Genomic DNA, 13,542 nt, shown 5'->3' with positions numbered 1-13,542 from the left:
AATACTTTATTATGGTTGGATGAGGATCATGTTAGGGTTTAAAAAATAACTTTTGGTGGCAAAATAACAGCTGGAGAAGATGTTTATATTTTCGCAAAAAAACAACTGCTCCTCATGGCACTATCCCAGCTGGAAACACAGCAATGTCTCAGTAAAAAAAAACCAAACAAAACAAAAAAACTTTCATTGCACTTTCTTGCAGTGATGTATCAGTTAAAAAAGCCTTTCTTGGCTTAATCCTGGCTAGAAATGCAGCAATGTCTCAACAGAAAACAACTGCTTTTAATGACTCCCAGAAAAAAAAGGTTTTGTTGCCTGCTGGTCTCAGAAAGTGGTCTGCAGCTTGCTGCTTCTCACCTTGGTGTCACACCATCCATCATCCCCTCTTCTGATGACCAAGTCAGTTCATAAACTGCAGCACTTTAAAATCATTGATATCATACGTATGAAATGTACAAATGTAATGTAGCTATTTGTGGTTTGGAAATAACTTTGCAGGTAAAGGACGGAAATGTGTGCGGGCAGTAGATCTTTGCAGCCAACGCCGAGAGATGAATTCATTCAACACACACTCATACACATGTGTGACTGTGTGTATATGTGCTTGTAGATTACATACACACAGTTACGGTACAGTACCAACACTTTCCTGTGTACACATCCTGACACACAGGCACTCACACATACACACAGGAACCGGAGTAATTAGTCAACAGTAAAATAACAATACTCCGCATTCAGGTCTCACGGCTGAAGCCCTGTGAGGCCAGCTGAGGGGTTTGGCAAATCTATTGGTGCCAAATTTCCGCTGGTTTTACAGCAGGTTTTATTTCACTCCTCTGCAGTTTGGCCTGGCTTTTACAGTGCCAGCAGGGAGGAGGCTTGCCTGCATTGTTTATCATTAAAACAACTCAAAAGCATGGCAACCGAAAGAGTGGCTCACATTTTCTGCTCTATTCCACACCTGCCTTAAACCATACAGAGACGCATATATACGACAGCAGGCGTCAACTTTACTTCATGAAATGTGCGTTTCAGTGTTTTTATGGTGTTTTGCATCTATATTGCGTCTCACAATTGAAAAAAAGGACTAAATAACAATAACTATTTTCTGAAATGTATTTTACCATTTGAGCATTAACATTTAAAATTTCCAGCAGTGTCCAAGCTATAGCTTGGATGACAGACACTGGCTCACACCTTGTATCATTTCCTGCTCGACATTTCCAGATATTTCTGGTACACTAACTGCTATAATAGTGAACCGTCAACGTGCACTGTCAACACATAGTTACGTAAAGTGTTCGTGTGAAAGTGAACAACACAGGGGAACGACTGCAGGGTGTTTAATATGAAATCATTTTGCAGAGTTGTGCAATTTACCTGGTATGTGCGGCTGTTGCTGCCACAAAGGCATCACAGCGTTTTGCAACAGTCTTTGATATGTGAGTCATATTAACCAGAGCTCGACGATTCATCTATTATTAGTCCACTAGCAGAAAATAATTGGCAGTTATTTTGATGGTGGATTCATTGTTTAAGAGATTATTAAGCAAAAATGTCAAACATTCTCTGGCTCAGCTTCTCTGTTTCACATATCAGCTGTTTTTCATTGTCTTTAAAGCAAATGGAGTATTTTAAGGTTCTGAAGTACAATATTACATACTTTTCTAGGAGGAAAAAGGCAAATTTAGGAATTGAATTCTTTTATATCCCACAGTTACCTCCATTTGTTGAATATGGGCCAAAGGAGGACTCTATCTATCACTGGCTCTTGTACCTTTCCTTTTGTTCTTTGGCCAATTCTTTTCTTTTTTTATCTTTGCTGATTCTCCTGCAGTATTTGCCGTAATCACCAAATATAACATTAAAAATAAAATTCCCCAGAGAAAATGCTTCTCTGCTTTCTTTTGATTAGCTAACATACTACTCAATGCGAAACTCTGCCTCAGAAGATGTAAACATAGGCTCTTCCGGTCTGCCTGCCATCAGTTGTTTTGTCTTATTTTGCAGAGAATCAGACTTGTGGACAAGCCTTAGAATAAAAAAGAAATAGTAAGTCTTCTGGCTGATCATCTCCTCTGCCTCTTCAAGTCAAATAGAGGCATCGGTATTGAATTTAGACTGTTTCATAATGAGTTAAAAACTCCCTGTAGCTGCTTTAATGTAGATTTTAATAGGATACAGATGAAAATCAGTGACACATATATACTTACTATTGTATAGTATCTGCTCCAGTGACAAGATTTTCTACTCAGAAAAAGAGCATTTCTGTGAGGTCTCTCCCTCTGGCTGCCAACCAACAACACAGTAGTAACTTCCATACCAAACTAATAACATCACACATGAAACTAATTGCCCACACAAGTGCGAATGAACAGAAATCATGACACTCACAGGGTGCTTTATACGACCCTCTGTTCATTTTAAGGGCGCTGTGGTTGAGGGTATAATGGATCTCAGTTACATCTCACTGTGTTAAAACTGCCCTCCTGTCCTTCACACGCGATTCTTCCCTTCCCAGAGGGCAGCAGTCCTGCTTCTTGTCAAGACTCTGCCTGTTTGAAAAGGACTCTGCAGCTCACAGAGTGCTGATGGCCAACAGAGAAACTGACACTCGATGCTTTTTTTTCCTTACTTCAGCTGCAGCATCACATCAAAACAAACACACTAAAACAGTTAGAAGGGTTAACATGTACTCTCTTGAGTGTGTTTGTTATAGTAAATCAGAATTTATATTTAAAGAACATTGAATACCACATTAATTTTATTAATGTAAAAATAACAACTCTTAAATGGGTAAACACGTACAAATATTTTGTTGCTATTTTCTAATTTATCCAAGCTATAATAACAGATTTTTTTTTTTCAATTTCAAAATATGACCTTTAGTTTCCAAATTACAGTGCTCATTGTTGCCAAAATAAAACTGCTTACCCCACCTTTAATATCTATCAGTTATGATATTGACATCTGATTATCATGGATGTTATTATTGTAATCAAAACTCACTAATTATGACGACAAAATTCTTACATACCATAATTTCTCCTTGTCGTATGTCACAATCATAGATTAACCCCTATTTATTTATATTGAAACTATGATTATGTGTTTGCATATGTATTTGATACAGTCTTAAAATGAAATATATGTGATAAATTTGACTTAGAAAGTAATCAAGAAATACTTTTGACTTTGATATCCAATTTTGTTTAATGAGATTTTGTGATTCCATCGTTGATCACTCTGTACAAGTATTTACTTGGTTTGATGAGCTTCCATAAACGTTGCTTAGAGCAAAGGAAAGACTTAATCACAGAAGATTTTAACACTTCCCTCAAAGTGCGCACGGCTCATTACCTCGGCTTTAAATACTTTATCTCTGAGTGCAACAGACCCCGGGACAAGACCGAACCGTTCGAAATGATGAAATCAAAACAGTAAAAACACAGTGTTGTAATAAGTTTGAGGGAAGTTATGCAGTGGGTGGAGAACAATAAAAGGGCAGTGAGGTAGCTCAGCCTTTCCTGAATGGAAACCACAGCTGGGCAGAATAAAACATTGCTCTAAAGTTAGTGTGAAATAAAGACATTGAGCCGGGTGTTGATGGCTGTGCACCGGTGGCTGTCACACAGGAATGCACCGGGGCCAAATAAACAAGCACACACAGCGGATTAAACGCATGGGAACAGTTGCACGGCGCTCACCAGCAACCACACGTGAAATTCGGTGGCACGGCAGCTGCCATGTTCACATTTCCCAGTTTCCTCAGTGCCTTGTTATCCTGCTCAGTGTGGGGGTCTGTCACAGCATGTGGGTGGGTAGGCTAGCTTGAAATAGCTCTCAGGGGGGCGACCGGATGGAGATAGACATGGCAGCATTTTGATAGCGCTAAAACCCTTTAACTCGATTTATTGAGGTTTTTTTTCAGGTTTTCAGTGTTAGAAAAGCAAGATATTTCATAAATTATAACAGCATTATTAATTACTTTATGTTACAGTTATGATCACTGCTGTGTTTGAAATTTTCGTGACATTTGGTGATTCTGCATTACACATTTTCTGTGCTTCTGACTCTTTACTTCTCCTAATCTGACCTTAACTTGTTTTAAAGGTGCCGGTTTCACAGAGACTGATTCTGACTGTGGTTAAAATCGAACTAACAGTCATCTGTTCAGCAATGTTGTTGAGTCCTTAAGTATCTTAAAGGAACGGTGTGTAAGATAAAGGGGGATTTAATGGTAGTATATAGCCAGTGAGAATTGCAGATTGCAACCAGCTGAAATTTTTCCCAGTTAGAATTATGTAGGGGTTCAAAGTTCAGGAGGTTTTTATTGGGGGCCAAATGATCTGCGGAGGTTTCTTCCACTCCAAAACAAGCAGACCAGGTGATTAAAACCAGTGAAAACTATCTAAAGCAGTTTCATGTTACAAATCAGTGTTTCTCCTACGCTGTTGAGCATGTCGGGGACTGACTGCTAATCCAGCACCTGCTAATGTGTGCTCACCTATTTTCTCTGATAAGTTAATGTGTGCTCACCTATTTTCTCTGATAAGTTAATATGTGCTCCCCTCATGTCTGCTCCACATATTCAGTAGGTTTTTACCGGGAGCAGGATTATCTGCAGAGGTCTCTTCCGCTCGAAAAAAAAAAAAGAACAGGTGATTTAAAACTAAAAACATGAAATAAAGCCATTGCACATTTTTAAAAAATTGTATTTTTCTGCGGCTCTCGCAGAGGAGCTACAAACAATGGTGGCCAAGGCAAAATCATGAATGGCTCTATTTAGAGCCAGTATTTGGTTTGTCCATTCTGGGCTATTGTTGAAACATGACAGTGCAACATGACGATCTCTGTAGACAAGGACAAACTACCTATATGTAGATATGAAGAGCTCATTCAAAGGTAACAAAAACAGCAGTTCTTATTTTAAGGTGGATTTACATTAAACAAAACCTACTCATTATGTTATATTCTATTTCTGCCGTTCCATTTCTAAATCCTATACACTAGACATTTAGGTAGGGCCAATTTTTTCACGAATTCTTGGTAAATGTCCATAAGCAATACTGTGCGAAGTCATAACAAAACAACTGGTAATATCTTTTAGCTGCCCCTGGACTCACAATTTGTCACTATTATACCACAGCAGCAGGATGTCGCTCTTTTCCCGTCATCGTGAGCATGTTTTTGGATTGTTTGCTTACGAATGAGTTCATTACCTGTGATCAGAGCAGCATACCAACAAACAAACAAATGAACAAAAAACAATAACTTTAAAGCAAGAGTTTGCCCACCGTTTACACAATATAATGTCTGCAGTTGGTACCAGACCTCAAAATTAGGAGAATGTAACTATGACTCTGAACGTGTCCTTTTAGAGACCTTTATCAGACAAAAAGTATCCTTCCTCAGAGACAGAGACATGGCAGAGCTCCCATGTCAAAACCTCCACCCCAGGCAGCTCTCCGTCAAACTGTCAGAGATACACTACAAACACAGCTGAAGCTCCCGATCAAAGCATGACATGTCGGCTCCTCTCTCTTTTCTTTTTTTCTTTTTCTTCTTCTTTTTTTTCTGGATGTTTTGCACTTTTGACATTTGTTGCCTTGCGTTTTTCTCTTTATTGAGATGTAAATTAGGAAACAGCAGTGCGTGTTTTGACAATAGTGGCACAAACAATAAAGCTGTGTCTGTAAAAACACTCACTCACTAAAGACAGCAAAACAAGAAACAACCCTCGAATCAAGAAATTGCATTTGGAGGTGAATTCAATCGGCTGTGACACAAAAGTTAGTACACTTTGTCACTGCAGAGATAATGTGTGTGTCAACAATGTCATGATAAAGAGTAAGAGTGCTTTCTTTGGCGCCATCAAGGAAACAGTTTAATATTTGAAACAGTGACAAACTTCAAGTGGGGAATGTGAACATGACTGACGGCTGTTATGAGGAAATACAGTGTACCCAAGATAAACAGGGCTGTTTACAGAGGAACGCTGTGGAGAGCTTTGGGGCGTGAATGGTCTCCATAGCAACTGTTGGGATCACATCCTTAACCATCACTGATGTGTGGCGAGGTGAGGTCTCAGGCTGCTTTTCAAACAACTGGGGAAATCAAAACATCAAACAACTATAAAGAGAGGTGTTTCTGTGTTTGGTCTACCGTAGCGATCTTAACGGGGTGGACAAAATAACAGAAACGCCCGTCAGTATACAAACCACCCACAAAGTGATTATAAAGTTAAATCAACAACTCTCCAAAATAGTTTTAGCTAAAACTGAATATTGTAACCCTCAGAGCTGCCGGGCTGCCGTTTTAAAGATTATTGTTTTATTATATTTATTGTTTTTTTAAAGATAACAGCTTTATAGGCATCCAATGTGGGTGTTTGTGCCTACCCATCAGTGTGTTTCCAGCAACTTTTTAGGCACCAAATGTTGGTGTTTTGTCACGACCTGTTGATTTTTTTGACTACGTTTTAGACACCAAAAGTGAGCATTTTGTAGCGACCCTTTGCTGTATTTCCAACTACTTTTCAGGCTCACAACATGAGTGTTTTGTAATGGCTTATTACTGCTTTACCAGCAGATTTTCAGGCATCAACTGTGGGTGTTTTGCTGCAGCCCTTTACTGTTATTTCAGTGGCTTTTGAGGTACCAAACATGGGTGATTTGTTACACTGTTTTCAGCAGCTTTTCAGATACCAGATGTAGATGTTATGTAGCGACCTAACACTGTTTTTTTACTTAGAAGCACTGTTTTTTAGGCACCAAATGTGGTTGTTTTGTAGAAAGCTGTCTGTCAGGCACCAAATGTGTTTTGTAGCGCCCCATTGCTGTTTATTCCAATGGGTTTTTTAAATTTTAAGCCCCAAACATGGATGTTTTGTAGCAACCCATTGCTGTTTACAGCAGCTTTGAGGTACCAGACATGGGTGTTTTGTTTTGACTTGTAGCTGTATTTCTGGTGGCTGTTGAGGCACTAAACATGGGTGTTTTATAGCCACATGTCGCTGTGTTTCAAGCGGCTTTTTAGGCACCACACTTGGCTATTTTATAGCGACCCATGACTGTTTTTCAGCGGCTTTTGAGGCACCAAACATAGGTGATTTGTAGTGTGTCTCTCTAGCAGATATAATGACACGAAAAGAGGGTATTTAAGCCAAAAAGATGTTTCTTTAACCATAAGTGGGCTCTCAGCCTCAACCCTTTCATGTGTTTACGACGGCATTGTTGAAACATAATGTTTAAGTGTATTTGCTGCATGATACCACGTAAATGAAACATATCCACATTTAGCAGAAATGTACATTGCCAACATTTTTTTGGCTTTTGGGTTGTGTGAAACACAGTTGTAATAATATAAAATGTATCCTTATATCAGAAGATGTAGCCATTGACAAATACTTTACACAAATAAACACTACAGATGTCTAATAAAAAACATTAAATGTTTAAATACTGCTCATAGATACTAAATCAGGGCACTTACAGTGTTAACTAACAGTGTCCATCACCAGCACATAAAGATACCAATAATGCATATGCATATTAAATAACTTATGTGAACACACTGCATACTGTACTCAAAACCTGCTTAAAAATTCATTTTGTGGCCAAATGTATGTGGACACATCTGTGAGTACTTTTGGTCTGGGGCTGTTCTCCATGGTTTGGGCTTGGCTCCTTATTTCCATGAAATTAAAAGGGAGTTTTAATGCTACAGCATACTCTGCTAATTTAGACAATAGTGTGCTTCCAGTGTCGTGGCGGCAGTTTGGGAAAGGCCCTTTCCTGTTTCAACATGACAATACCCCTATGCGCAAAGCCAGGTCCGTAAAGAAATGGTATTGCAGTTTGGCGTGCAGAGATTTAGATCTCACTCACAAATGTTCTTGCGGCTGAATGGGAGCAAATCCAAAATCTTGAAGAAGGCCTCTCTAGAGGAGTGGAGGCTGATATTAGCATGTTATTGCCCTTTGTTTTTGAATGAGAATCTAAATCACATATGTATGTAACATTTGTGTGTCCACATAGTTTGTTTGAGTGATAACAGAGCTTTGGCCATGTTATAAGGTATGTATCCAGCTAGTAGCCATACGGGACATTGTCTTGCTTGTGCTGAAATGTAAATCATTAAAAGACCGTTCTTTACCTATCAGAGGAGGGGGACAGCTGGGGTGTGACTTTTTATTTTTTAAATTTTTTTATCTTCACCCTCTCCAAAGCTTCAAATATTTTTCCTTGAGCCAACCTAAGTGATTTTGGTGACTTATAAGGAAAAATGCATTTCAAACCAGCAGTCAGGGTGTTGTTTCTTTTATTAGTTCATATAAATCAGTCATCATAGATGCATTTATATTATTTAAGAAGCGAATAATGTCCATTTGAGTATATAGAAGATGAATTAAAGCATACAAAAGAATACAATAAAAAAGTGGGGAAATGATACTAATGTCAGGTTGTGAGTTACAAAAACAAGATATTTGTGCATCAAATGTTAAGATCAGATAAAAATGTAGTTATCCAGAGGAAAATTGCTGTGCAGCATTTTCAATAGTGCAGATAAAAAAGCGTGCAATAATAAAAGGATTAAAACAACAACAGAAAGAGCCAGTGTTTGGCCAATAAAAATTACATTAGGTATATAATAATTCAGAGTAAATGTAAAAACTAGCTAACAGTAAGGTGCAAACAGTAAAGTCAGATAATATGGATACTTTTTGGTACTCGTATAAAACACTGTCCCATTAACAGTATATTGTGAAAATATTTTGATAATAATTCAAAGACTGAATAAAATGCAACATCCTATAACCATTTTGTTGTTATACCCTTATTGTTTTAACTGCAAAACTCTTTTCACCAAAAAGAGAAAATCAACTACACATAGTTTTCCTTACAAGTGCTTGGACCAGTGATTTTTGACTCTTTGCTCTGCCCATTCTTGTTTTCTCAGACCAATAAAACTAATTGTTTCATTTAAAGCACATTTGTGGAAACAATGCAATAACATGTTTGGGTTCTGGCTGCTAATATGTAAAGAGCCCAAGATGTAAAACCTTTTTTGTCTAATTTTACCTTATGTCCCACATTACCTTATTTCACCATATACACAAAAAAGTTAATATTAAGGTGCAAAATATCATTAAAATGGCTAGCTGTAAGATGCAAACAGTTACATACAAATAGGTGCAAACCAATATATACACAATATAATAATAATGATAAGTATAGTATAGTTGCTTATAAATATGTTTACACTGTGTCAGATCTAGGGGTCAACAGATACTGTTTTTTCAGGGCCGATACAGATTATTAGTAGGCCTAGTTAATGAGACCGATAAGCAATATGCATTTACAATAAAAATGAAACTCTTTCTGACAATATTTAGAATTTGGAATATAACAAACTCCAACACAAAACTTTGTGTAAATGCCTTTAGCAAACGTTTAATCAAAACTGAAGCGTTCAACATCATATACAGCAAGTTTCTGGCATCTTTTTTAAAAAATAAAACTATCTTCCTGAGGTTTTACACAGTCAAAGTTCCTCCCATGCTGACATTTTCTTTGCATTTTTAAATTAATTTATTTTATCGGCGATCATTAAAATAAAATGCCTGTACAGAAAATCTGTCAACCCTTATTCAGACATGTGGTGTAAGAATGCAAGAGTGTGTGGTAAATGGAGTGGAAGTTATTTTGGAAAACTTCTCTGCTTTGGTCTGAAATCCTAGCCACAAAACATATTTTCCCAACTGAGTCAAAAAATCACAGCACACTCTGGATGTTACAAAAAAATAACCGAGCATGCCTGACAGTCACAGAGTCCAGTCCACCTTAAAACACAGCTCTGACAGACTGTTCATATACATTTCCTGAAAACGCCCCGTGCGCGGAGAGGGAGGGGAAAAGGAAAACTCAAGTGACTCTGAATAATAATAATAAGGCTGCCGTGTTTATCCAACGAAGGGGGGCTGGACTTCTGCTGAATTCTGCAAATAACTTTTTTTTAAATTTCCCTTTTCCTCCCCCCTCACAAAACTTCACCGCTTTGCATTCAGTCTGCTGCCTGAACCGCACCGCCGACCAAGGTCAGCGTCAGTGACCGCCAACGGGAGCTGGTAGCGCGGCATCGAACCTCCGCGCACCCGGCAGCTTTTTTTACGGAACATGGGGGTTTGACTCACAGCCTGAGTAAACTACGGACTAACCGGCCGCGGATGGAGGAAGCGTCGGTAACGAAGGAGTGAATTAGCTTATCAAACGTTTGTGAACATGTTTGAGAGCGTTAAACGAAGTGACACCATGTTGGGAAACCCAGGGTCTTACGCTAACAAGAAGAGGAAGAAGCCTGTTCTCAAACAGTAAGAGCTGTCAGAAACCACTGTGTGACTGAGGAGCTTCCCCCTCTGCTGCGGTCACTCAGTTTTGGGGATTATTTCGTTTACGAGCGAAACTACAGGCAAATATTTTTGAAGTTAAAGTTAAATGCGTAAACGCACCATGTAACATTAGAGAGCCTAACTTTTAGTTAACCCTTCGAAGCCTGAAGCTACATCACTTTTGTGCTGCTGCTTTCAGGCGCCTTTTATAAGAATTTCAACCTGTCAACTTTGAGCAAATTGGTGCCATTTCTTTGAAAACTATCTTTTTTGAAAAGATAGGGAAAAGAAGAAAGGGATAATTAGACTATCGTAATTAAATATTTGAAATTATGTTAGAATTATTATAACCAATAATACGAGTCTTGATTGCGTTGTTATTTGTTTTGTTTAATTTGTTTTATTTTTACAAATTTTCAGGTAAATTACTCGTACTTTTTACTGTTTTTTGCAATTTTTTTCATTTCTTTAATTTCTCCTTAAATATTTTAAAATTTTCTGCATTTTGGGGGTAATTTTCTTTATTGGTATTGCTTCTTTTTTCTTGCTTCTTTTCAAGTATTGTTTAGTGGATACCTTTTTGTTAAAGTAATTTCTTGCTCATTTTGGTTCATTTCTTATGTTGCGCATTACATTTTTTCCATGCTTTTGAAAGAAATCAACCAACTTGATGTTTCATGTTTCAAAGTGTTAACTCAACAGTCAACACAACTTGACCTAAGTGATGCGCGTTACACGGACGGACTGGCGTTATCAGAGTCAGAGAGTGAATGTGTGCTTTGTTTTAAAAAGCTGTAAATGAAATCAGCTCATGTTAAATCAAACTAACGTTAGACATCGTTAACATATAAAATGAAGATAAACCGAGTTAAGGTGGACCACATCCTCGTGTAAATTTCTACCATCAGCATGTCAATGATATATACATTTTTAGATTAACGTGTAACTCTCGGTAAATGTTGTCACGGTTAGGGTTACGTTACGGTCTCCTCCGGTGCTGTTTCCCGTTTCCTCTGGACCACCTTAAGAATGTGTCTAGCTTGGATCTGGCATGGATATCTTGCCCTCGCGCATTAATCACAATCAAGTTGGAGAGTCGGCTGCTGCTCTCACGCGATGCTCCGAGGAGGGCGGAGGGGGAGGAGGGCGAGGGCTCGCGGGCCCCGAGTATGTTATTGTAATCTGATACGGCCTCGCGCTCCATCTTTGTGGGATCAACTGCTGGCTGTGGTGTGTGTGTGGTGTGTATATGTGTGTGCGGTAGTGCCTGTTGCTCTCTTTTTTACCTCTCCTTTTACAAGTTTATTTCACAGCAAACTTTGACATTACACTGGGTAAACCTGCACAGTTTTGAAGTTCAAGATATGTTTGAAAGTATAGTCCAGTTTTTAGATTGCTACTTTATCAAAGTGGTCTCTTTTATCAACTGAAGCTGTTTTCAGAGTTAAATTGTTTATACTTTGACTTACAAGCAGTATTTTGATGTTGGAGTGTGTCCAGGTGTAGCCTGTGTATTGCATTACAGTATTTTGTGAGGCTTTTTTGTACGAAAGTGGACCAAATCGTTGTTTTGCAAGCCTCAATTAATGCTAGTCTCAAGTCTTTGCACTCAAGTCCAAGTCAAGACAAACATGTCACAAGTCAAGTGCCAACTTCTAAACTTTAAATATAGATTTATGATTAGGGTTGCAGTGATATACAGGTTTCCAGGTACACCATAGTAGGATAAACTGACAGTTGTCATACCATCTACATTTGCTTATTTATGATATTGGAAAAAAGATCGATACAACATAGTATTGTGATAGTATCTGTAATATTGAATTGAAATACAGATGCCAAGTATCAATTTTAAAAAAAAAAATGTATAGAAATCATTAATATTTCAAATACAAATTTAACTTTTTGTGGCCCACTAGCATTAAAAGATAAATTAATTCCTCTATCAGTCCATTAGAAAAAAATGCTGGACTAAAAATGATTGAAATGAGAAACTTTGTCTTTAAAACTTTGTTACAGATAAAATAGATGTCCTATCCTCAGTTTGTATGTGAACAAAATAATCTTTGGCATCATTTTAGATAAGTTTTTAATGCATTTCTTCATGGTTTGAGTCTAAAGTAATAAAATCTGTGACTCAAGTCTGACTTGAGTCTGAGTCATGTAACTCAAGTCCACATGTCTGCATTTTAATAATGCAGTGCATTTGGGGTTGCAACAGTTTTCTTGCTATTGAAAAATGTCCATCACATTCACAAAGGACATGTTGACAAATTCATCTGATAAACTCACTGAACCGGTAAGGCCAGATTGTTTTTTTTTTTTTTTTTTTTTTTTTTTTTTTTTTGAGGAGTTGGTGGAGACCAAAATAGAGTTAAACGGAGACCTAAGTATGAAATTTGAGTATACGGTTTCATCACAGACATTGCCCTCATGTAAAAATTCGAAACACTGCGTACAGATATTACTTTTAAATGTACTGGTTTAACGGGATTAACAACAGATTACCTAAACAGACAAACTAAATCCATGTCGTGGTTTGTTTACATATGTAATATTTGTAAACATGTGGCGGCACTTTTTAAAATCGTATTGTCAAACGCAGACACACTGTGAGTCAACAGAGTGCAGATACGTGTCCTTATAGTGATCTGGCTGTTTGGCTGTTCCCAGTGTAAATCCCAAAATAAAAAGGTGGCCTGTGTGCAGACGTCTGTGTCTCTGAAGATGTGGGGCTGAGCAGCGAGGACTGAGGTTTCCTGGACAGCCAGCTGGGCTCAGCTGCACAAAGGCACCATTGAGCCCGACTGTAAAAAGCTGTGGTCACTACACAGGGGCATTCCACGGCAGATCTGGCCGTCCAAATTCTCTGTTTTTCATGACCGTGGACGCCCTTCTGTGTATGCGGCCAGTCTCCTTCACTGTGCATCCTGCTACATTATCAAAATATAATGTTTTCTATGCATTAAGTCTTTCATTCTCACATCAGCCATTTTGACTTAATTTGCAGTTTATTCATGCATTTATCTACGTAAACACTTAAAGCTGGAGTGCAGACCTTTTTACTGTGAGAGTAATTGCATCAATACACTTAACACATGATTATAACATCGGCCTGCAGATTAGCATTATCTTCAAGATTTTTTTTG

The 13,542-nt window shown here is 38.0% G+C and overlaps 1 protein-coding gene across 2 annotated transcripts in view; it reads left to right on the top strand.

Moving 5' to 3' along the window:
• The first annotated feature begins 9,930 nt into the window (after positions 1-9,930).
• The window catches only part of ahr2 (aryl hydrocarbon receptor 2), a 45,684-nt gene continuing 42,072 nt past the window's right edge, over positions 9,931-13,542 (top strand). Inside the window, exon 1 of one of the 2 annotated variants that reach the window (XM_042495063.1) lies at positions 9,931-10,375. In XM_042495063.1, coding sequence (XP_042350997.1) covers positions 10,287-10,375 — 89 coding nt within the window. In that variant the 5' untranslated portion in view covers positions 9,931-10,286. The remainder of the gene's footprint in view (positions 10,376-13,542) is intronic. The other variant, XM_042495064.1, reaches the window with a different exon arrangement.

Source organism: Plectropomus leopardus, chromosome 10 (genome assembly GCF_008729295.1).
Source record: "Plectropomus leopardus isolate mb chromosome 10, YSFRI_Pleo_2.0, whole genome shotgun sequence".
In the NCBI taxonomy this organism is placed as follows: domain Eukaryota; kingdom Metazoa; phylum Chordata; class Actinopteri; order Perciformes; family Serranidae; genus Plectropomus; species Plectropomus leopardus.
This window is presented reverse-complemented; position numbering and strand designations above follow the sequence as displayed.